Source organism: Ovis aries, chromosome 9 (genome assembly GCF_016772045.2).
Source record: "Ovis aries strain OAR_USU_Benz2616 breed Rambouillet chromosome 9, ARS-UI_Ramb_v3.0, whole genome shotgun sequence".
NCBI lineage: Eukaryota > Metazoa > Chordata > Mammalia > Artiodactyla > Bovidae > Ovis > Ovis aries.
The window spans coordinates 79,997,541-80,023,729 of NC_056062.1; the positions used below are offsets into that span (position 1 = coordinate 79,997,541).

General features: G+C 39.5%; 1 protein-coding gene across 9 annotated transcripts in view; it reads right to left on the reverse strand.

Annotated features, from left to right (window-relative positions):
• The window catches only part of CPQ (carboxypeptidase Q), a 575,285-nt gene that overhangs the window by 112,421 nt on the left and 436,675 nt on the right, over positions 1–26,189 (reverse strand). For all 9 annotated transcript variants that reach the window (XM_042254452.1, XM_042254454.1, XM_012184096.4 and 6 more), the window contains one exon: positions 12,496–12,587. In XM_042254452.1, the coding sequence (XP_042110386.1) occupies positions 12,496–12,587 (92 nt within the window). The remainder of the gene's footprint in view (positions 1–12,495; positions 12,588–26,189) is intronic.

Below are 26,189 nucleotides of genomic sequence, written 5' to 3' on the forward strand. Positions count from 1 at the left end.
TGACTTGATGGATGTGAGTCTGAGTGAACTCCGGGAGATGGTGATGGACAGGGAGGCCTGGCGTGCTGCATTTCATGGGGGTGCAAAGAGTCGTACATGACTGAGTGACTGAACTGACCTGAATTGATATGGACCTTTGTCAAGAAAGTTATGTCCCTGATTTTTAATATGCTGTCTACGTTTGTCCTAGCTTCTAGAAGGGCTGCTGCTGCTGCTGCTAAGTCACTTCAGTTGTGTCCGACTCTGTACGACCCCATAGACCGCAGCCCGCCAGGCTCCTCTGTCCACGGGATTCTCTAGGCAAGAATCCTGGAGTGGGTTGCCATTTCCTTCTCCCTTTAGAAGGGCTACTAATTACCGAACGACATGAGGTGCTTGGGGTTTCCTGGGAAGAGCTTCTCTCTCACATAATAATTCAGATTTAAAAAGACACAGCAGGCAAATCTATGGATAAAACTAGGATGTGGTTAAACAGTGAATGACAATCGCTATGGATTAGTAGAAAATTGCCAAGATATTACACATTAGAGTGTTCATTTCTTTCAAAGATGCTTCTACATTTTAAAAATGCCATTTAAAATATATTTTCAAATGTTATTGTATTTAGTTATCTTAATAAAACCTTCTGCTCTTCTTTAGGAAATATTGAGGAAGTATGTTAACCCTGTCATCCAATCAGCGTACTATACTTGTTGTGTGCCTCACTGGGCTATGACTAATGAGACAGACTGACCTGGCAATGGAGCATTCTGTTGGCCAAATATCTAAGGGGAAAAACTGCAACCTCTTGAGTGCTGAGCATACAAATAACAGTCATATTAAAATCTAAATGTTAGCTAAAGACACTCTAAATGTTAGAATATCATCATGTGCTACAAACCTCTTTCTCCAAAAGGCGTGATTATGAAATTGAAAAAAGATTTGGAAGAAAGTTCTCTAAACTTCTGCCCAATAACAGGAATCATCATACTATGGCCAGCACGTCATATCTGACCGCCTCCTTCTCCTCCCTTCCTTCTGCCCTTTCTCCTCCCCTCTTCTCTCTTCTTCCTCCTCTCCTTTTTCTCCTTCTCCTTCTTATATTTTATTGGAAAAGTCATTTGTCTAGTATTGTCCATGACTACTTTGGACCTGTAAAGACTGAGTTGAATAGAGAGGTGATATGGCCTGAAAACCTAAAGTATTTACTACTTGATCCTTAAGAAAAGCTGACCAACCCTCACTTTAGAAGACAAAGGGAAGATGACATTCCTAGGTGAATTAAAATAGTGCTGGTGGTTCAAAAGTGGTTTGTTGGACTCTGTAACTTGTGCATGGGATGCGACAATTTAACACCAAAGGCTCTTGTGATGCATAAGTCACTTGGGAGCCTAAGCGTGACATTCAGATTTGTGTATCCTTGTATGCCAACCTGATTTCTTAGGAAGTTCATGCACTAAATATGCTGTGAGTTCTTCCGGGTCGAATCACGACCTGGTTAGCAATAGAGGCAGAAGCTATTTGTGACTACTAGGCAACCTCTAGTAAGCTAGTAAAACAGGCTGGGTACAAACTGAAGTCAGTCATGGTTTCACAAATGGAGAACAAATGAGGTAAGATGCCAACCACAAGAATTCACAATAAACCTTGGGGATTTGGCACAGTGTTCTTGGAACCAACTTTGACAGGTGGTTGCCTTATTTGGATTAGTAGTCATAGTAGAGAAGTCAGGATGTGGTTCTTTACATGTTGGGGCAAAACCAATACTCAAGCCAGACTTCACTGTGACCTGTGACATAAGGTCATATGATAAATATGGTAAATATCGCCCCATGACTGTAGGCAAGCTCAAAGATTCCATTCTAGTTGTCTAAGGTAGTCTTTTTACTTTAAACGACTTCTTTTCTTCTATATGGAAAAAAATACTAAAAGCTTAGCTAAGAAGTATACCTTCTGAAGAGTCAAAAGAAAGAGGTGAGTCCAAGCCTACTCATGTTCTTTGACAAGGTGCTGTAATGTGATTGTCCTAAAACCAAAGGAAATATTTTGACATCTCTGCCCAGGCTGACATAACATCTATATAAATACAATACAGAATATGCTAAAGTCCCAGAGTCATAATGGAGTTCTCAGGAGAAAGCAAACAAATGCAAAAGACAGCACTTTCCTTAAAATATAAAATAAAATTCACAAATTCGAATAAGACCCCAAAGAGCTCTCAGGCTTGCTGTAGAAATTATGTGAATGTTGGAACTACATGGGACTCCAGACCAAGAAGACACTAAGAGAAATGAAATTTAAACCAATTTTGTGATGTGCTTGACAGACTAATGCAAATGCCTAGATCCTGAAAGAGAAACATGGATGCATCGAAGCCCAGCAGTAATGACTGAAACCATAACCTCTGATTAGTACATCTATACTGCACGGAACATTAACAATATAAGAAATGCCATTCTGGAGACCCAGTCCAGACACAAGCAGGCTGAATGAGCCTATCAGGTCTATTGTTTTTATAACCAGAGCTGCAGATGAGTACAACACTGTTTTCTCTCTAGCAGTGTCACCCTAGCTAAATCAACATTACATGGAAGCAATAGGGTTGGTGAAATAAAAATGCCAAAGTAAATCCATTTGCCCAAATAACATTGAAGAATTCTCAAAAGCATTTCCAAGTATCTTTTATTTTAGAGTGAAACATGAACCCAGCGTGGGTTGGGAAGTTGGCAAGAACTTTACTACTAAAAGAAGCTGGCATTTTTATATATTTACATAAGTAAAGAGGAAATTTTGTTCCTCAGCGTGGCAACACCAGAAATTCTGACAAAATATTATACATATTCATTTTAACTTTTTCTGTTTTAGAGTTGGCTAGAGTTAGGATAAACTAATGTATTTAGAATGATCATACATCCCATCCCTCATTTAATAAAGCCTGTTTAAAATATTGCCCTTATTAATGACTACCAGAACACAGCAGTGTTCATAATCCCAGTAATTCAATTGCCAGTAGTTTGTGCAATAAATCAGGAAAAGGTTAAAATATTTTTCATGCCAGAATAGAACATATCAATCTATTTTATTTGATTACTTTGTGTAATGAGGCTTTTTCAAGGCCAGATTACCTTACTCATTATAATTATGCCAGATCATATTTTTGCTTAAAATGGAAAAGATTTAAAAATGCCAGCAATAGAGTTGAAACTAGTCTAGGGTGTTTTTCCTCCTTTGTATGTTTCAGGACATGAGAAATGACATCCTGCTCTCCTTTTAAGAGTAGAGAAGAAAGTAACATTGTTCCCATGAAAAGCAGATTAGGCAAATGGCATCTGGACAACACTCATTTGACTCATTGACGTGAAAATTCAATAAAATCATCTGCAATGTTTTTTAACTCCAAAGTTAAATTCCACTCTGATAAGTAAACTCTTAAAAATCACTAAAGCACAATAATATCCTCTACGTGTGGTGACCTTCCTTTCTCAGTGAATGCAAGCTGAATTCAACCAAAAAAAAAAATCTGTTCATATTTTTTTAAAATAATAATTTTATCAACAAAGAATAACTCAAAGCATTTTCTGACATTCTTTTCCCACTTTCTAGAATAAACTCTTTCGGGGACATAAGGGAAATCTCCCTTCACAAACCTGATGGAGCATCAGGCCCCGTTTGGCTCCAGCTGAGTTCCAGCAGCTCCACCCTGCTGTGAGGTCTGTCTCTATGGAGTCAGCTGTGGTCATGAGAGGAGGGCATTTCTATAACCTGCTCTCCCGTGTTCCCCCAAATTGAAATAAGGTCACTCCAACCATGAATAGCTCCACAAACTTCACGCTGGGTAAAAAGGCCTTTGATCTTGGTAAATCACAAGACAGAACAAAGAATGAAGGCGGCAAGGAAGCAGGAAAGGGTGAAACAATGATGGCCACTAGAAGTGGGGTCAGAACTTTTCCTGGGACTTTTCAGAACTGTATCTCATAAAATTATTATTCCCACAAGAATGGTCAGAAATAAGAAGTCTACCAAATACTACCATATATTGGGTAGGATGGGGGAGCAGTTAGGACTCTTGTATGTTGCTGGTGAGAATGCCAAATGGTATAACCCCCTGCCACTTTGACAGTTTCTAACAAAGGTAGACATTCATCTCTCACATGAGTCAGCAATTCTACTCCTAGAAGAGAAAAGAAATGCATATCTTCACCTAAAGATTTGTCCAAAAATTCACGTCAGCCTTATTTACAATAGCTAAAGCTAGGAGCAACCCAAATGACCGGAAGTAGGAGAATGGATGAAGAAGTTGTGCTATATACTACTCACACAATAGGGAACTTGGACGTGATCAAGCAGGAGATGGCAAGAGTGGACATCACCATTTTAGTAATCAGTGAACTAAAATGCATGGGAATGGGTGAATTTAATTCAGATGATCATTATATCTACTATTGTAGGCAAGAATTCCTTAGAAGAAATGCAGCAGCCCTCATCGGCAATAAAAGAGTCTGAATTGAAGTACTTGGGTGTAATCTCAAAAATGACAGAATGATCTTGGTTCATTTCCAAGGCAGACCATTCAACATCACAGTAATCCAAGTCTATGCCCCAACCACTAATGCCGAAGAAGCTGAAGTCAAATGGTTCTATGAAGACCTACAAGATCTTTTAGAACTAATACTAAAAATAGATATCCATTTCATCACAGGGGATTGGAATGCAAAAGTAGGAAGTAAAGAGATACTTGGAGTAATGGGCAAGTTTGGCCTTCAAGTGCAAAATGAAGCATGGCGAAGGCTAACCGAGTTTTGCCAAGAGAACACTGGTCACTGCAAACACTCTCTTCCAACAACGCAAGAGACAACTCTACACGTGAACATCACCAGATGGTCAATACCAAAATCAGGTTGATTATATTCTTTGCAGCCAAAGATGGAAAAGCTCTATACAGACAGCAAAGACAAGATCTGGAGCTGACTGAGGCTCAGATCATGAGCTCCTTATTGCAAAATTCAGGCTTAAATTGAAGAAAGAAGAGAAAGTCACTAGACTTTTCAGATATGACCTAAATCAAATCCTTCATGATTATACAGTGGAGGTAATGAATAGATTCAAGGGATTAGATTTGGCAGACAGAGTGTCCAAAGAACTATGGATGGAGGTTCGTAACATTGTACAGGATGGGGTGACCAAAGCCATCCCCAAGAAAGAGAAATACAAGAAAGCAAAGTGGCTGTCTGAGGAGGCCACAAATAGCTAAGAAAAAAGGGAAGCAAAAGGCAAAGGAGAAAGGGAAAGATATTTACAACTGGATGCAGAGTTCCAGAAAATAGCAGGGAGAGATAAGAAAGCCTTCTTAAGTGAACAATGCAAAGGAATAGAGGAAAACAATAGAATGAGAAAGACTAGAGATACTTCAAGAAAATTGGAGATGCCAAGGGAATATTGCATGCAAAGATGGGCACAATAAAGGGCAGAAACAGCAAAGACCTAACAGAAGCAGACAAGATTAAGAAGAGGCGGCAAGAATATACAGAAGAACTATAAAAAAGGTGTTAATAACCCAGAAAACCATGAAGGTGTGGTCACTCACCTAGAGCCCGACATTTTGGAGTGTGAAGTCAAGTGGGCCTTAGGAAGAATTACTACAAACAAAGCTAGTGGATGTGATGGAATTCCAGCTGAGTTATTTCAAATTCTAAAAGATGATGCTGTTAAAGCGCTGCACTTAATATGTCAGCAAATTTGGAAAAATCAGCAGTGGCAATAGGACTACAAGCAAGGTAATGCTCAAAATCCTTCAAGCCAGGCTTCAACAGTATGTGAATTGAGAAATTCCAGCTGTACCAGTTGGATTCAGAAAAGGCAGAGGAACCAGAGATTAAATTGCCAACATACACTGGATCATAGAAAAAGCAAGGGAATTCCAGAAAAACATCTACTTCTATTTCCTTGACTACACCAAAGCCTTTGATTTTGTGGATCATAACAAACTGTGGAAACTTCTTAAAGAGATGGGAATACCAGAGCACCTTACCTGCCTCCTGAGAAATCTGTATACAGATCAAGGAGCAACAGTTAGAACCGACCATGGAACAAAGGACTGGTACAAAATTGGGAAAGGAGTACGCCAAGGCTGTATAATGTCACCCTGCTTATTTAACTCATATGCAGAGTACATCATGAGAAACGCTGGGCTGGATGAAGCACAAGCTGGAATCAAGACTGCTGGGAGAAATATCAATAACCTCAGATATGTGGATGATACCACTTTAATGGCAGAGAGTGAAGAGGAACTAAAAGAGCCTCTTGATGAAGGTGAAAGAGGAAAGTGAAAAAGCTGGCTTAATACTCAACATTTGGAAAACAAGATCACGGCATCTGGTCCCATCATTTCATTGCAAATAGATGGGGAAAAAGTGGAAGCAGTAACAGATTTTATTTTCTTGGGCTCCAAAATCACTGCGGACAGTGACTGCAGCCACAAAACTAAAAGCTGCTTGCTCCTTGGAAGAAAAGATATGACAAAGCTAGACAAAATATTAAAAAGGAGAGACATCATTTTTCTGACAAAGGTCCATATAGTAAAAACTGTGGCTTTTCTAGTAGTCATGTATGGATATGAGAGTTGGACCATAAAGAAAGCTGAGCACTGAAGAGCTGATGCTTTTGAATTGTGGTGATGGAGAAGACTCTTGAGAGTCCTTGGACTGCAAGGAAATCCAACCAATCCATCCTAAAGGAAATCAGTCCTGAATATTCATTGGAAGGATAGACTGAAGCTGAAGCTCCAATAGTTTGGCCACCTGATACGAAGTGCGAACTCATTGGAAAAGACCCTGATTCTGGGAAAGATTGAGGGCAAGAGGAGAAGAGTACAGCAGAGGATGAGACAGTTAGACAGCATAGCTGCACATTTTATCACTGAGTGCTAATTATTCCTCAATAAAACAGCAGGAAAAACGTATTGTTATTGTTTAGTTGCTAAGTCCCATCTGCCTCTTTTGTGAAGCCATCCATTAAGCAGGAAGTTAGCTGAGGGTAAGGAGGGGTGGCCCCTTCACCTAAACATCCAATGGCCGCCTAATCCCACCAAGAAATTCACCAGCCTCACCCCTACTATGCCCCTATCAGTACTCCAAAATAGTTAGAGGACCTGGAAAAATTCCTCACTGGCCAACTGATGGGACTTCACTACTCTGTCACAGGAGCAACCTCACACTGTGTGAGTGTGCTGAGTCACAGCCATGTTCAACTCCTTGCGACCTGATCCACTGTAGCCCACCAGGCTCCTCTGTCTACGGAGTTTTCCAGGCAAGAATACTGGAGCAGGTCTCCATTTCCCTCTCCAGGGAATCTTCCCAAACCACGGATAGAACCTCTGTCTCTGGAGTCTTCTTGCATTGGCCAGCGGATTCTTTACCACTGAGCCACCAGGGAAGCTCCTGAAAAATGTGTTACTTTTAAATGAATCAATAAAGTACGAACAATATACATTTAAATAATTCTCAAGTTCATGCGACAATGTAAGGAGCCTGCGGAAAGGATCTCCACACTAGGAGAGAAAAGTTTACAGTTTATCAAAATAAGGGAAATAACTTTTAAAAATTAATTCATTTGTTTTAATTGGAGGCCAATTACCTTATAATACTGTGGTGTTTTTGCCATTAAAAAAAAAAAAGAGAGAGAGAATATTATGTACACAGCTCTGCAGTCCTTATGGGACTTTATGCTATGAATTGTTATGGGCATGCTGGATGGACACCAGGAATGATTTCTATTGAAGTTGACTCCAAAATATAGCGAAAAACTCAGTATTTCCTGTTTGAGTATTTATTAGTAATGCTTGCTAAAATGCTCATAGACATTTTTCAGTTGGAATCTGCTTCCTTGCAAAGTGTTTTAGATATCACAATAAAGTTCGATTTTCGTTTCAAAATTTATATGCAAACCACAGATAGCCTCACATATTTCATGACAATTAAGTAAGGCTAGCAATTATTATAATAATTGAACTAATACTTTATAAGAAAGCATAATTATGAAATAAAGGCAGCTATTAATCTGAATACAATTTTGAAAATTAGGTAATAAGTTTAAGCATATGATTTTAAATCATTTTAATTTTATATATTTTTCTATGAATATATTAATTATAAACAAAGATATATTTCCTAAGAAAAGGATAATAAATGGTAATATTAATTTTATTCCCATGAAAGTTTAGCTTATATACATATCCCTTAAAGTAATATTTATAGAACTTTTACTGTTGAAAAGATTCTATAATGATAAAAAAAGAATATATTCAGGGCAACAAAAAAGAAGAAATAATAATTTTTTACAAACTACAAAAAGAAGAAATTTTTTGCATACTGGTTTTCTTTATAATTAATGCTATGAAAGTCTAGCTAACTTTATGGTAAAACTCTACACCAAATAAGAACGCATAAAAAAAGAGTGGTAATGTAATTTATGTTATTGAAATAATATCTTTCTGCAAAACACTTAACTGGCTCCAAATAAAATGTATAAAATTATCATTTAGGTCATACAAAGTTATAAATAAATTATTATATGGAAATAACATGAAAATATTTTATGATTTTTATCATATAAATTAAGGATCAATGAACCGTTTCTGTAAAGGGCCAGATACTTATTATTTTGGGAGTTGCAGGCTACATACAATCTCAGTCACATAATCAGTTAAAACATATAAAAACATTCTTATCTTGAGGTCTGTACGTAAACATATGGATTTAGTCCACAGGCCATAACTTACTGATCCTTGATATAGATCATTAATAACCATAACTATATCATAAAAATGCTAGCATAGTTATTTTAAAAGTTCAAATCTTTTCTTTTTATAATTACCCAATTAAAGTTCTGTTCTTGTTTGTTATCACTCAAACCGATGCCAAGGGTATTTGTCAGGCAGTTCTCATCAGTATGAAGGGGAGTGGCTTTCCTTTTTTTCTCCCTCCTGACTACTCACTCAAACTCACTTACTCCTCAAGGATGAGGTCCTTGTTATAGTTATTTTAAAGTTAAACTCAGCCACCCAGAAATCATTTGCTCTTGACAATTCTTAGATCCATATGCTAATCATAAGAATATAGAATTAAGTCCTTCAGAATTGGTTGTGTCTTGTAAAACACACAGAATGTCTTTTTAAAGGAGAGATAAAGAGTTATCCTAAAACAAAAGGCCTATGTTTTCTCTTTCTGGAATTTCTTCTTTCAATCCCTGAAATTGCAATTCAGACCAGCCACCAGTATATAGACACATCTGTAAGAAGGCAACATGGATGTTTCCAAGATAAAACAGCTTCATTGCATGTCCTTTGAGTATATATTCATATATGTGTGTGTGTGTGTGTGTGTGTGTGTGTGTGTGTTCATACCTGCCAACCTCTTAGAAGTTTAAAATCAAGTAATTTCTAATTTTATCCATGTAGTAGACTACAGCAAAACTCAAAATCTTCAGAGAAATAAATTTTTTTTTTTCAGATCTAAGGAATTTCAGTGGTTGAGGAAATTTCAAGCTGGAGCCACTGCAGTTTTATTAATACATCTTTTTTTTTTTTCTTGAAGTAGAGAATGACAGAGCTTCAAAAGAGTTCCTTTAGGTGTTTTGTTTTTAATAGAGGCCAAGATGTATAGATTCTAAACGCGCCTTCTTAAAAATAATTTAATTACTCCCTTGTCCTCTGGATAAAGTGCCAACTTCGAAATGTGGTTTGCACCTTCTCATCCAGGCTCCTTTTTCTCTCTCTTCTTTGCTCCTCCCGTGGGGCACCTTGCATTTGATGTGGCAGCCACTCTGAATGCCTCTCAGTTTCTGCTGTGTTCAGTGACCTCTGTACCTCCAGCCTTGGTGCATGGAGGTCCCACTGCTCTGGACTCACTTCCTCTCTGCCAACGCCTTTCCCTTACCTGGCTTCTGCTTAGTCCTCAGTCTCTGCTTAGATGTCATTTCTCTCATGTAGTCCATTGTGACGGCTCCTGAAGCCCAGGTTATGTGGATTTTCTGTCTCTGCCATCGCTGATTTATTTTTTATCAGAACACTCTTAACACATTTTATTGTGGTTGAAGCTCAGTGGTCGGTGCCGTTCTTTTGATAGCTGTCTCAGTAAGGTCAGGGTGAGGCTTCTTAATGACAGTAAACCTAACGCCTAATATGGTGCCTGAGACGGTAGATTCTCAGAGAATATGAAACGAATGTTGCTGGATTTAGAATGACTTCCTGTCTGATCCTGTCCTACAAGATCAGATCTCTGATTTTTTAGTCTGATCTCTCCTACTACAATGGAGAAAAGATGATGCTACTGACCCACCAACCAAAGGACATAATCTGAAATAACCTCATTCTCCATGAATACTTGAGGCCTTAAGAACTGAAGTAGAGAAAGAGTTGGGCAAAAGGCATGGCCTTCCTTTGTACAGAAAGTAACAATATTTAGTGACCAAATTTGTGACCTTGAACTTATTCTTAAGCTCTGCATAACTGAAATAGGGTAACAGAGACTGACTCTGTCAAGTGATCAAAAAGGATACAAACACAACTCGGAAAACAGCAGACTTCTCTCTGATTTAGATAACTGAAATTTACAAGACGTGTTCCTTTTAGCCTGCAGATGCAGGGAGAACAGTCCAGCAGACCAGATTCCGCTCCTCTGCCCAGCCACCACTGCTCAGCAGTCACTGACTGGGGAATTCCTCTTTAAACCAACATTTGATTTGTGCTTGTACATTTTGCCCCTTCTCCCCTTTCTCAAAGGTTGTTCTGGATATTAATCTCCCTGCCCCTCAATTTTTTTAAAATTAAGTTTAGTTCATTTATAGTATTGCTTTAATTTTAGGTGTATAGCAAAGTGATTCAGTCATGTATACATATTTTTTCAGAATATTTTCCATTATAGGTTATTACAAGATTCTGTACATCTTCTGTTATATAGTAAGTTCTCATTGCTTATCTATTTTATATAGTAGTTTGTATGTGATAATGCCATACTCCTAATTTATCCCCCGCCACCCTGACTCCCTTTCCCCTTTGGTAACTGTAAATTTGTTTTCTATGTCTGTGGTTCTGTTTCTGTTTTGTATATACATTCATTTGCATTATTTCAGATTTCACATATAAGTGATATCATAAAATATTTATCCTTCTCTGTCTAACCTACTTCACTTAGTCTGATATTCTCTAGGTCCATTCATGTTGCTGCAAATGTCAATTTTTTATGACTGAGTAATAATACCCCACTGTATGTATGTATGTACGTATATATATATATACACACACACCACATCATAAGTCTGTTGACTGGCACTTGGGTTCTTTTCATGTCTTGGTTATTATAAATTAGTGCTGCCATGAACACTGGGGTGCATGTACCTTTTCAGATTAAGGGTTTTTATCCTTCCCAGATATAGGCCCAGGTGTGGGATTCCTGGGTCATACGGTAGTTCTAGTTTTCATTTTTTAAGGAACCTCCATACTGTTTTCTGAAGTGGCTGCACCAAGTCACATTCCCACCAACAGGTTATGAGGGTTCCCTTTTCTTTCAGAATGTATTATTTGCAGCCATTGTAATGATGTCCATTCTGACTGATGTGAAGTGATACCTCATTGTGGGTTTGATCTGTATTTCTCTAATAATTAGTGATGTTGAGCCACTTTTCAGGTGTCTTTTGGCCATCTGTATGTCTTCTTTGGAGAAATGTCTTATAAGGTCTTTGCTCATTTTTGATTGGGTTGTTTGTACATTTTGGATATTAGATCTTTGTTGATCAAGTCATTTGCAAACATTTTCTCCCATTCCACTGACTGCCTTTTTGTTTTCTTTATGGTATCTTTTGCTGTGCAAAAGCTTTTAAGCTTGATTAGGTCTCATTTGTTTATTTTTGCTTTTATTTCTTTTGCCTTGAGAGCCCTGTTCCCTGTCTTAAATGTGGTCTTGTATTTCTATATATGATTTTCCACTATCACCTTCTTGCCTCAAGCTTCACTGTCGCCTTATTTTGGTCAGTGTCAAACCACACTGCCCTCCACATTCCCAGGTCTGAGACCTTTGCTTGCTGCCATTCCCACGGCCATTATCCTGGCTGACTCGAGGTCTCAGGATGTGGCTTTCAAACACCAGCACTTGGGACCTTGGGGCATGAGGGTGGGCTCAAGAGGAACAGGGACCGTGAGCCTGTCACTGCTTCTCTGGCACACATGAGCATGGCAGGACTGGAGAGTCGACAAAAATGGCTACATAGCAAGTGGACTCTTCCTAATGCCACAGACTAACGTAGACATAGGAGATCCCTCAGCTCACCAGGGGGTTCTCCTTTATGGGGCTGAATGACGAAGATTTCTGCAAGAGGTGTTTGCCAGGGTCAGCCTACCACAGAGTACTGTTGAGTCTTCAGGACAATAGAGGGAATTTTCAAACCAACAGCGTCAGTGCTTTTGGTGTATTTACACTGATCTTACACGTGCAAGTGCCCAGCAGTCCGTGGCTGCTCTCCTACCTTGTGCAGCTGATAATACTGGGAGGAACCGATTCCACCTTGCTCCTCCGCGGTCCAGAGCACCAAACGCAGGGTTCTCTTCGGACGCAGCCCTGGGAATGATAATAAAACAAGTGATTCTTCATTTGATTTTGAATTAAAAAAAAAAAAGGCAGGGCCTCTCATCTGAATTCTGCAGGAGGGAAGCAGGAGGGAATCAGAGGTATGCCCTTTCATCTCTTGCTGGTGTGGCTGCCTGATTCACGGTGTGGCAGACCCAGCAAAGGAGGACCCTCAGGGCCAATCTCCAGGGCAGGTTAATGATGAAAGGGATTGTGATGAATGCTGTCTGCAGCCCAGGGAGTGAGAGCCTCTGTTCATATTTTTAACTGGACAATGTACTCAGTAGGACACAATTGATGGCCAAGTTCACTGGGCTATTAGAGTTCATCCAGAAGACGTAGTTAGGAAGACTCTAGGCAGATCCTGAGGCCTTCCTTCCCATGATTAACTGAAACCCTGTGATTAGTCTCTACTTCAAGATAAGGTACGGAAGGGGTTGCTTCTTAAATACACGAGTATAACCAACTGCCCATGCTACCCTTAGTAATGAATGATCATGAAGAAAACACAATGCTGCATTCATTGACTCGGGAAATACAAACTTACATCCTGCAGTCATTGAATACCACAATAAACCATGGAAAATTCTTCAAGAGATGGGAATACCAGACCACCTGACCTGCCTCTTGAGAAACCTGTATGCAGGTCAGGAAGCAACAGTTAGAACTGGACATGGAACAACAGACTGGTTCCAAATAGGAAAAGGAGTATGTCAAGGCTGTATATTGTCACCTGCTTATTTAACTTCTATGCAGAGTACATCATGAGAAATGCTGGGCTGGAGGAAGCACAAGCTGGAATCAAGATTGCTGGGAGAAACATCAATAACCTCAGATATGCAGATGACACCACCCTTATGGCAGAAAGTGAAGAGGAACTAAAGAGCCTCTTGATGAAAATGAAAGAGGAGAGTGAAAAGTTGGCTTAAAGCTCAACATTCAGAAAACAAAGATCATGGCATCCGGTCCCATCACTTCACAGCAAATAGACGGGTAAACAGTGGAAACAGTGGCTGACTTTGTTTTTCTGGGCTCCCAAATCACTGCAGATGGTGATTGCAGCCATGAAATTAAAAGACACTTGCTCATTGGAAGGAAAGTTATGACCAAGCTAGACAGCATATTCAAAAGCAGAGACATTACTTTGCCGACTAAGGTCTGTCTAGTCAAGGCTATGGTTTTCCAGTGGTCATGTATGGATGTGAGAGTTGGACCATAAAGAAGGCTGAGTGCTGAAAAATTTATGCTTTTGAACCGTAGTGCTGAAGAAGACTCTTGAGAGTCCCTTGGACTGCAAGGAGATCCAACCAGTCCATCCTTAAGGAGATCAGTCCTGGGTGTTCATATGAAGGGCTGATGTTGAAGCTGAAACTCCAATACTTTGGCCACCTGATGCAAAGAGCTGACTCATTTGAAAAGACCCTGATGCTGGGAAAGAATGAGGGTAGGAGGAGAAGGGGATGACAGAGGATGAGATGGTTAGATGGCATCACCAACTTGATGGACATGGGTTTGGGTGGATTCCGGGAGTTGGTGATGGACAGGGAGGCCTGGTGTGCTATGGTTCATGGGGTCGCAAATAGTCGGACACAACTGAGCGACTGAACTGAACTGAACTGAAATAGGTACCAAATGAATAAATAAATCCAAGGTGTGGTGTCTTAAGAGTAAAAGTCAAAGTTCTCTAACACTATCCCAGCCTCATCTCCTAAAACTTTCCTGCTAGTTCATTTTCCAGGCAAAGTATTACAGTTGAAAAATGTGGACAGATCTGCTGAGCTCTGCTATCAACAGGCACCAGGTATGTAACCACTGAGATATTTCTCCACCTGAACTTCAGCTTCCTTATCTGAAGAGTGGAGGGAATATTACATGTTCATAACATAACAATTTCCCAGGGTGGTTGTGAGGATGAAATGAGATATGATGCTGTATGTAAGACACTCTGTATCTGGCATATGGCAGACACTCAGTGAACAAATTATAAAACTACCCAATGGATAGCCAGGCACAGAGCATATGCTTTTACCCATAGAGAGAAGGAGCATCTAAATACTCCGTACAGACAATCTTCCAAAGTCGTTTGAAGACTTTTTCAGCAGGGACTGACAAAGAACCCTGCTGAAAAAGAATCCTGAAGGGCCCACTGCCTGCTCCACAGAGTCAAACTGCCTACTCATCTTCATAGCACAAACTGTTGCTGGAGAAAGAAACCTAATCAGTCTATCTAAAGATTACAGTCACTGGCTCCTCAAATAGAAATATGCTTAATGTCAATTTAAACCAAATGACATTTTGCTTGCAACATAGAAAACAGTAAAAGAAAAAAGGATAAAGTGCTGCAAATGAAAATTCTGAACATTTTTTAAAACCCATAGAAAAGGGGAAAAAATCTTTCTGTTTACATATATCTGCCTTTACCAGCAAAACAGTACCAAATTATTAAAATGATGGAATTCTCTAAATAAGGATCAAGTGACAGTTTAGCACGAATTAGAGAAAAATTAATTTTTCAAAGCAAATGCTCTGTATATCCCCATAGACTTGGTGTTCTAACTTGCAAATCATTGCTGTATAGGATTAGTCTCCCTCACATTTCAAATCAGCCAGGTGGCCAGTGATGTTCCATTAAGATAACAAAAAAGTGATCTGTTTGTAGTAAGGGATGCTAAAACCTGCAAACACCAGCAGCCTAGCTAGTGCACAGCTGGCCCTGAGGAGACAAAGAGACCCCCACCCCCACTCAGTCCTGGAGAAATTCAGTCCCCATTCTACTCCGCAATCAAGGTGAAGGCCCAACAGAAGAGGTTAGGAAACCGGCGGTTAAGCAGATACCGACTGAGCTGCAAAGTCTCTTTTCTGCTCTGACTTTCTAATTGCCCCTAGGACCTAAGAGAAAGGGCCTTCACTCAGCCCCAGACCCTGACTCTAGCCTGGAGTTCGAGCTCCCAGGCCACCTGAGTCCACAGACAGGCAGTGCGGGGCACAGAGAGGTGTTGGCCCTGGGATCTCAATAAACTCGGGGTCCCTGCTCTGCCCCTTCTAGCTCTGTGACTTCAGGGGAGTTGTCTAATCTTTCTGAGCCTCAGTTTCTTCATCTACACAGTAAGGAAAAGAGTAATTGCCTTATGGCCTTGTTAAGAAAATTAAATGAGACCAGGCATTTAAGTAAATATGAAGCACAGTTCCTGGCACACAGTAGGCTTTCAAGAATCATGTATTAGCTTCTTTTTACATCACTCCACGAACTTTAGCCTGTGCCAGTGATTTCCAGGAGGTACCTGTGAGAGTACCAGGAAGAGGCATCTTCCTCGTTCCTCTTCCCTAGGAGCCGCAGAACATCTTTGTTTACACAGAATACACTCGCAGCCAAGGGGAAGATACAAGTTTCATCTAGCTTGTGGAAAAACACATAATCTCTTTCAGCATGGAATATGCCCTCATTCCAACACAGAGCATGTCTACCTCCAAATAAACAGAAGTTGTTTCCTCACTTTAAAAACAAGACAATCAGAATTTTTAGTTTCTGGATAAAGTACACACACACACACACACACACACACACACACACACACACAATAAATCGGAAAGCTGAGTGAAATTGATATAAGTGATGTCTATATTTATCATTTTAAATAACAGAATTTATTGTGTATCTCAAATTCAAACTGGTTTTAAAAGCTGGGAATTTTAAGTGTATGAAGTAACAAAAATAACAACAATAATAAAGCAATAATATTGACAGCAACATAACAAAGTGATTCAAGGTCAAAGGCAGGGCTCTCATCTTGTAGCAAAACCAGGGTAACGTAGGAATCCTAGCTCACAGCTCTGGCCCTGGCTCAGGGGTTCACAGCACCAGACTAAGGCAAGCACAGGAAAAGAGTCTTTGAGCTGACAGAAAGGACTCTAGGCGGAGCAGGCTTGGAGTCGTGTCTCATTGAGGTTTTGTCAGAAGATAAGCAATTAGTTCCCCCATCAATATAACAAAACTGCCCAGAGATCTCCTGACCTCCTGGAACCATATGATTATCTCAATAGATGCAGAGAAGGCCTTTGAAAAAATTCAACATCCATTTATGATAAAAACTCTCCAGAAAGCAGGAATAGAAGGAACATATCTCAACATAATAAAAGCTATCTATGACAAACCCACAGCAAACATTATCCTCAATGGTGAAAAATTGAAAGCATTTCCCCTAAAGTCAGGAACAAGACAAGGGTGTCCACTTTCACCGCTACTATTCAACATAGTTCTGGAAGTTTTGGCCACAGCAATCAGAGCAGAAAAAGAAATAAAAGGAATCCAGATTGGAAAAGAAGAAGTAAAACTCTCACTGTTTGCAGATGACATGATCCTCTACATGGAAAACCCTAAAGACTCCACCAGAAAATTACTAGAGCTAATCAATGAATATAGTAAAGTTGCAGGATATAAAATCAACACACAGAAATCCCTTGCATTCCTATACACGAATAATGAGAAAGTAGAAAAAGAAATTAAGGAAACAATTCCATTCACCATTGCAACGAAAAGAATAAAATACTTAGGCATATATCTACCTAAAGAAACTAAAGACCTATATATAGAAAACTATAAAACACTGATGAAAGAAATCAAAGAGGACACTAATAGATGGAGAAATATACCATGTTCATGGATTGGAAGAATCAATATAGTGAAAATGAGTATACTACCCAAAGCAATTTACAAATTCAATGCAATCCCTATCAAGCTACCAGGCACATTTTCACAGAACTAGAACAAATAATTTCAAGATTTGTATGGAAATACAAAAACCTCGAATAGCCAAAGCAATCTTGAGAAAGAAGAATGGAACTGGAGGAATCAACTTGCCTGACTTCAGGCTCTACTACAAAGCCACAGTCATCAAGACAGTATGGTACTGGCACAAAGACAGACATATAGATCAATGGAACAAAATAGAAAGCCCAGAGATAAATCCACACACATATGGACACCTTATCTTTGACAAAGGAGGCAAGAATATACAATGGAGTAAAGACAATCTCTTTAACAAGTGGTGCTGGGAAAACTGGTCAACCACTTGTAAAAGAATGAAACTAGATCACTTTCTAACACCGCACACAAAAATAAACTCAAAATGGATTAAAGATCTAAATGTAAGATCAGAAACTATAAAACTCCTAGAGGAGAACATAGGCAAAACACTCTCAGACATAAATCACAGCAGGATCCTCTATGATCCACCTCCCAGAATGCTGGAAATAAAAGCAAAAATAAACAAATGGGATCTAATTAAAATTAAAAGCTTCTGCACAACAAAGGAAAATATAAGCAAGGTGAAAAGACAGCCTTCTGAATGGGAGAAAATAATAGCAAATGAAGCAACTGACAAACAACTAATCTCAAAAATATACAAGCAACTTCTGCAGCTCAACTCCAGAAAAATAAACGACCCAATCAAAAAATGGGCCAAAGAACTAAATAGACATTTCTCCAAAGAAGACATACGGATGGCTAACAAACACATGAAAAGATGCTCAACATCACTCATTATTAGAGAAATGCAAATCAAAACCACAATGAGGTACCACTTCACACCAGTCAGAATGGCTGTGATCCAAAAATCTGCAAGCAATAAATGCTGGAGAGGGTGTGGAGAAAGGGAACCCTCCTACACTGTTGGTGGGAATGCAAACTAGTACAGCCACTATGGAGAACAGTGTGGAGATTCCTTAAAAATTGCAAATAGAACTACCTTATGACCCAGCAATCCCACTTCTGGGCATACACACCGAGGAAACCAGAATTGAAAGAGACACATGTACCCCAATGTTCATCGCAGCACTGTTTATAATAGCCAGGACATGGAAACAACCTAGATGTCCATCAGCAGATGAATGGATAAGAAAGCTGTGGTACATATACACAATGGAGTATTACTCAGCCATTAAAAAAAATTCATTTGAATCAGTTCTGATGAGATGGATGAAACTGGAGCCGATTATACAGAGTGAAGTAAGCCAGAAAGAAAAACACCAATACAGTATACTAACACATATATATGGAATTTAGGAAGATGGCAATGACGACCCTGTATGCAAGACAGGGAAAGAGACACAGATGTGTATAACGGACTTTTGGACTCAGAGGGAGAGGAGAGGTGGGATGATTTGGGAGAATGACATTCTAACATGTATACTATCATGTGAATTGAATCGCCAGTCTATGTCTGACGCAGGATGCAGCATGCTTGGGGCTGGTGCATGGGGATGACCCAGAAAGATGTTATGGGGAGGGAGGTGGGAGGGGGTTCATGTTTGGGAATGCATGTAAGAATTAAAGATTTTAAAATTTAAAAAATAAAAAACTTAAAAATAAAAAAAAAATTTAAAAAAAAAAAAAAAGAACTTTAGAGAGTATAAGAAACATTATATGAGATTACAGTTATCCTTTAAAAGAACATAGACTATGGATAATACGTCAGAATTTTGCCTTTGTTTATGAAATATGACATCCATGCACTCACTTTCATTTCATTGAGGAGAGTGATAACGCTCCCGGGAAAACAGTGTCTATGAGAAAGGGTGAAGATAATCTGGTAGGAGTTTATTTTTTGTTGTTATCAAATTTAAAGATAAGAAGGTTGAGAGTAAAACTGATAAATCGGAAAGGTCAACTGACTGTCCTACACTTGGATGAGGAGTGAGCCAAAATTAGATTAATCCACCCCTGTAGAGAGATTCTCCAAATTATGAATTCTAAAGAACACTATTTATAAACAAAGTGTATTAACCCAAACGCCTGTTTACTACTCCTCTTCAATCCTACCAAAACTATGTAAGTACTCTTCTCTGTTCTGAGACTTAATTTTTCAGCATGCATGCATGCTAAGTCACTTCAGTCATGTCCAACTCTTTGCGATCCCATGGGCTGTAGCCCTCTAGGCTCCTCTGTCCATAGGATTCTCCAGGCCTGAATACTAGAGTGCTTTGCCATTCCCACCTCCAGGGGGTCTTCCCAACCCAGGGATCATATCTGTGTCTCCTACACTGGCAGGCAGGTTCTTTACCACTAACAGCACCTGGGAAGCCCAAATTTTGCAGAGAAAACACATTTTTCTCTTATAGTAAATATACTCAATTTATACATATATATAGTTTTAGATCATAAATACTTGTTGTCCAGCTCCTCTTTATCAACAATTCAATATCTGCACTTAGAGATGTCTAATTCTCAGTGGTAAAGAATAAGTCTGCCAATGCAAGACACTCGGGTTTGATCCTTGGGTCAAGAAGATTCTTTGGAGGAGGAAATGGCAACCTATTCCAGTATTCTTGCCTGGAAAATCCCATGCATGGAAGAGCCTAGAGGGCTGCAGTCCATGGGGTTGCAAAGAGTCAGCCATGATTGCATCTATTACACAATTCTGTAATAAACTCGGCTAGTATAAGTGTAGTATCTAAATTAAACAGTAAATAATGATATGTGCTGTGCTTAGTCCCTCAGTCGTGTCTGACTCTTTGCGACCCCATGGACTGTAGCCCACCAGGCTCCTCTGTCCATGGGGATTCTCCAGGCAAGAATATTGGAGTGGGATGCCCTGCCCTCCTCCAGGGGACTTTCCCCAACCCAGGGACTGAACCCAGGTTTCCTGCAGTGCCGGTGGATTCTTACCACCTGAGCCACCAAGGCAGCCTATGTTATATTAGCACATAAGCTGAGTGAGATGAGGCAGTGAACACAGTGGTTAAGCATATAGGTTTGGGGGTTGAGACCTATTTCAATTTTGGCCAACTTACTTAGCTCATTATATATGAAAACATTACACTGATTTTTTTAAAACAGGGGGCATGGTTACATAAAGATTCATTATTTTTGTCAAGTAAATTGTGACTACTCTTTATAGGCAGGAACAGAAAACCACTCGGAAGAAGATCTTTTGTTCTCAGAAGAATCACTTGGTATCTTTCATAGTCATGTAAATATAAAGCAATTAGGCACTTTGGGGGGGCACTGGGGCAGGGCAACAAACTTGTAAAACTCTTGCTGGTTACTGCCTCTTGAGCTCTCTGACGGAACAACCTGGATACCAGGCAGGAGATAAATCAGAGTGTGAAAGGAGCCTTCTGGGAGGAAAGCCAGTGCTCCGACTGCTGCTTCCTTGGGTGGAGGACTGGGGCTGAGGGAACTGTTGAGGCAGAGTGCTGCTGTTCTTCAGTCACTAAGGCGTGTCCGAATCCTTGCAACCCCATGGCCTTCCCTATCCTGCACTGTTCTGGAGCTTGCTCAAACTCATGTCCATTGAGTTGGTGATGCCATCCAACCATCTCATTCTCTGTCATCCCCTTCTCCTCTTGCCCTCAATCTTTCCCAGCATCAAGGTCTTTTCCAATGAGTCGGCTCTTCGCATCAGGCGACCAAAGTACTGGAGCTTCAGCTTCAACATCAGTCCTTCTAATGAATAGTCAGGGTTGATCTCCTTTTGGATTGACTGGTTTGACATCCTGGCTGTCCAAGGGACTCTCAAGGGTCTTCTCCAGCAACACAGTCCGAAACCATCAATTCTTCGGCACTCTGCCTTCTTTAAGGTCCAACTCTCAGATCCATACATGACCCCTGGGAAAATCATAGCTTTGGTCAGGGTGACCATAGCTAAAGGCCCCAGGGCAGGGAAGGTCCTGGAAACCACTAAAACAAAATGACCTTGATGAAGAGAGGAATCTGGGTTGTTATTGTCCTGGGCTCAACACAGTGGAGTAAGACTGAGGGGAAAGGTGAATTTTAGACTAGCGTGTGGCCAAGTCCAGAAGCTCCTCCAGATCCAGCCACTCTAGTAGAGGTTATGATTTAGAGAACAACAGCTGAGGATGGGAATATCAGCAAGGGGCGTTGTAACCTTGTTTCCCAAAATGGGCACCACTGTAACTTAAGACTGTGAACAGTGCCGTGCAGCAGGCAGAAAGAATAGCAGTCACAAGTGGATCCAACCACAGGTTTCTGGAGAAGAAATGACCCATTTGTCTTGAGTCCAGGCTCAGGAACCTCTGGAGGAGATAATAGACTTTGTGCTAATAAGGTCTATGGAGGTTTGGATGATTAATGGCAAAGAAGATTGAAGGATGTGATCATATTTATAACCTGTGTTTGTGGAGCAGGTCATAATAGTTATAATTTCCATAATTCAAAGGGAACAGTCCTACCTCATTATAAAGATTAGGATTCTATTAGCCAGGAAAATCATGATTAATCACTGCTGAAGTAGAAACGCTGTGGCCACCAGGGTGTGAAGGCCGTTTCTGGCCCTTATCCAGTTTTCCACTCTTTCCATCCTGCTTTTACCTCTCACTCTGAGCTCCAGCCACATATTCCCTACTTGTCCCTGACCCGAGATGCCATGCTGTCTCAGATTTCTGGTCCTTTGTAGATTGATGCTCTTCTTCCTATCTAGAATGCTCCTTCAACTTTTCCACCTGGCAAGCGCTTATTCATTTGACAAAGTCCATTGCTAACATTTACTTTATCTAAGATGGAACCCCTAACTCTAGGGAAAAGCTGGCTGTTCCTTTCTTAGAGTTCTTCTAGAACTTCCTACGGACTTCTCTGTCAATTTTCAGCCACACTTACATGTTGATCTCCCCACCAGATCATTAATTTTCTGAGACTTACTTGTTTCTCTTTTTCATAATCCTGACCCAGTCCCTGACATGCAGCAAGTGCTGAATAACTATTTACTGACTGACTGAATGAGTGAATAAACATATTTACATAAGTGTATATGTAGCTACTGTCTTTTCATTTAATCTAAAGCATGCTAGCTACTCCTTAGTTCAGAAAGTTAAGCTGTACTTTTGCTGTGAAACCAAAGTCCAAATAACACAGGTGAAACCACCCCAGTAGCCTGGTTAACATGCGCTTCAACTTCTGCATCTGCTTCAGTTACTAATACATTTACCTACTTTTGTACCACAGGTGGATCTATTAACAGTCAAAAGTATTACTCCATAGCTCTTGCTGATCAAGTCACTAAATATAGAATAAATATATTATGGTCACAGAAATCATTCTGTCAGCTAGTTGTATTAAATTATAGGTATTTACATTTTAGACTTTGATAACTCTAATTTTCACTTCAATTTCTTTATGATTATAAACAATATATCCTTAAAATATGAAAAACAATAAAAATTAGAAAACAGAACCTATAAGCATATGGTATTTCCTTATAACTTTTATATGCTTGTATTTGTATACATTTACAAAGAGTGATTTTTATATTTGATTTTATTCTACTTTTACCACTTAAAAACCTTGACATATATGGCTATTATTATAATCAATAATTTTCAAGAAAGTAATTCTTAAACTTTTTACCTAGTCTCTTATTGCTGCATATTTAAGATTTTTCCTTAGGGCAAGTTTTTAAAAGTAGAAATAATTAGTCTAAATACTATAAATATTTTTAATTTTTAAGGCTCTTGAAACATATCTGTAATGCCCTAAAGAAAGCTTATCAATATATATTCCCACCAGCAGTGTATGAAAATATTCACTTCTACTTAATGTGGAAATTTTAATCTTACTTCTAATTTTTATGTCTGTCAATATGTTGTATATATATTTTCTATACTACATTGTACTCATTTTCAGCCAAAATAATTACACACAGACACACACACACATACACACACAATCTGCAGTGGAGTTCAACTTGACTGAGACAAATGTTAAGTTTATATCTGATGCCTGACTAGAGTTAAAATATATGAATTTGTTTTTCTTGTTTAAAATGCCTGATCATACAGCTCTTTCATCAAAATATTTCTAAGATGATGTTATGTCTTGTAGGGATCACAAGCCTGATCTAGCTGGCATTTTAAAACATACAATTTCTTTTTCCCTATCATTATTTAGAGGGTTCTTATCTACAAGGAGAAATCGAGAAGCCTGCTTAATGATAGATTAGAACTTTGAATCACGCTTTTGTTAGGAGTTCTACCTTGCAACAACATCAAATGGGGAAGTTAAACAAATAGTGCAATTTTTAAAAAAAATTATGGTAAATAAAGCACAAGTACCAAAACCTACCTCTCTTACAAATTTACATTCGCCAATATGGTGCTCTAAATTGTATTTCTTGTGAAGATGGTGCTGTGTGAGGAAGCATGAGAGTATCTGTATTTCAGTCAAGGATTATCAACAAATAATGCATCTCCAGCAAACTACTGAGAGGGAAGCTTTCTGGAATCCTTTTTCAACACCAAGCAGCAGATATAAAGCATAGGCGTTTTATTATATAATGAAGCACCATCATTAAGCCGCCCCTGTTTACTCTTCCAAATGCTCATTTTTAGGATTATGGTGGAGAGGAGCGGATGCTACCTATATTTTTAAAGATTTCTTTGTGTATAAAATGATCTGTAAAGTTATCTAAACTTGTTTTCGACCAATAATTAATCATAATTCTTATTCTTGTTTCTATTTAAGTTTCAGTTTTCAGACCACAACATGTTTGGTCGTATCAATAAATTTTTGCAATCCATTTTGAATAACAACAACAAAAAACTCATCTTCTTTAGCAAAAGTGACTGCTGACTGCTCTTGCTAAGGGAAAATCTCACTGTGAAAGGAACAAGATTATCAATGTGTCCCTGGAACTCCCCACCTTCTTTCCATTCCCACCATGGCCACCATTATTTAAGTCCTCTGAATTGCTGCGGTCGCCAACTAACTGCTTCTTCTCTCTGTAGAACTGCTGCCAGATTTATCTTCTTAAAATACTGCTTTGAATATGTCACTGATTAAATGAAAATCTTTAATCATTCGTCATCTAAAGAAGGAGCCTGCCTCCATACTTTTTCGAACAGGCATCGCTTCCAGTAAGACATTTGAGGATGCATCACCACATATGCATATTAATGAGTAAATGACACATATAAATTGTCTACATGTGCGATAAATATTAGCAAGGATTAATGTCTCGTTTTAGACAGAGAATAAATATTTTCCTGTACCCAAATAATGGTCCTACACAGCACCTTGCTCTGATGGCCACTGGTTTATAGTGCAGTCGGTTGATAAAGGACAAAAATGGTATGGACCTAATAGAAGCAGAAGATATTAAGAAGAAGTGGCAAGAATACACAGAAGAACTGTACAAAAAAGATCTTCACGACCAAGATAATCACAATGGTGTGATCACTCACCTAGAGCCAGACATCCTGGAATGTGAAGTCAAGTGGGCCTTAGAAAGTATCACTATGAACAAAGCTAGTGGAGGTGATGGAGTTCCAGCGGAGCTATTTCAAATCCTGAAAGATGATGCTGTGAAAGTGCTGCACTCAATATGTCAGCAAATTTGGAAAACTCAGCAGTGGCCACAGGACTGGAAAAGGTCAGTTTTCATTCCAATCCCAAAGAAAGGCAATGCCAAAGAATGCTCAGACTATCGCACAATTGCACTCATCTCACATGCTAGTAAAGGAATGCTCAAAATTCTCCAAGCCAGGCTTCAGCAATACATGAACCGTGCACTTCCTGATGTTCAAGCTGGTTTTAGGAAAGGCAGAGGAACCAGAGATCAAATTGTCAACATCCGCTGGATCATGGAAAAAGCAAGAGAGTTCCAGAAAAACATCTATTTCTGCTTTACTGACTATGCCAAAGCCTTCGACTGTGTGGATCACAATAAAGTGTGGAAAATTCTGAAAGAGAGGGGAATACCAGACCACCTGACCTGCCTCTTGAGAAACCTGTATGCAGGTCAGGAAGCAACAGTTAGAACTGGACATGGAACCACAGACTGGTTCCAAATAGGAAAAGGAGTACATCAAGGCTGTATATTGTCACCCTGCTTATTTAACTTCTATGCAGAGTACATCATGAGAAACGCTGGACTGGAAGAAACACAAGCTGGAATCAAGATTGCCGGGAGAAATATCAATAACCTCAGATATGCAGATGACACCAGCCTTATGGCAAAAAGTGAAGAGGAACTAAAAAGCCTCTTGATGCAAGTGAAAGAGGAGAGTGAAAAAGTTGGCTTAAAGCTCAACATTCAGAAAATGAAGATCATGGCAGCTGGTCCCATCACTTCATGGGAAATAGATGGGGAAACAGTGGAAACAGTGTCAGACTTTATTTTTTTGGGTTCCAAAATCACTGCAGATGGTGATTGCAGCCATGAAATTAAAAGACGCTTACTCCTTGGAAGAAAAGTTATTACCTACCTAGATAGCATATTCAAAAGCAGAGACATTACTTTGCCGACTAAGGTCCGTCTAGTTAAGGCTATGGTTTTCCAGTGGTCATGTATGGATGTGAGAGTTGGACTGTGAAGAAGGCTGGGCGCCAAAGAATTGATGGTTTTGAACTGTGGTGTTGGAGAAGACTCTTGAGAGTCCCTTGGACTGCAGGGAGATCCAACCAGTCCATTCTGAAGGAGATTAACCCTGGGATTTCTTTGGAAGGAATGATGCTAAAGCTGAAACTCCAGTACTTTGGCCACCTCATGCAAAGAGTTGACTCATTGGAAAAGACTCTGATGCTGGGAGGGATTGGGGGCAGGAGGAGAGGGGATGACAGAGGATGAGATGGCTGGATGGCAT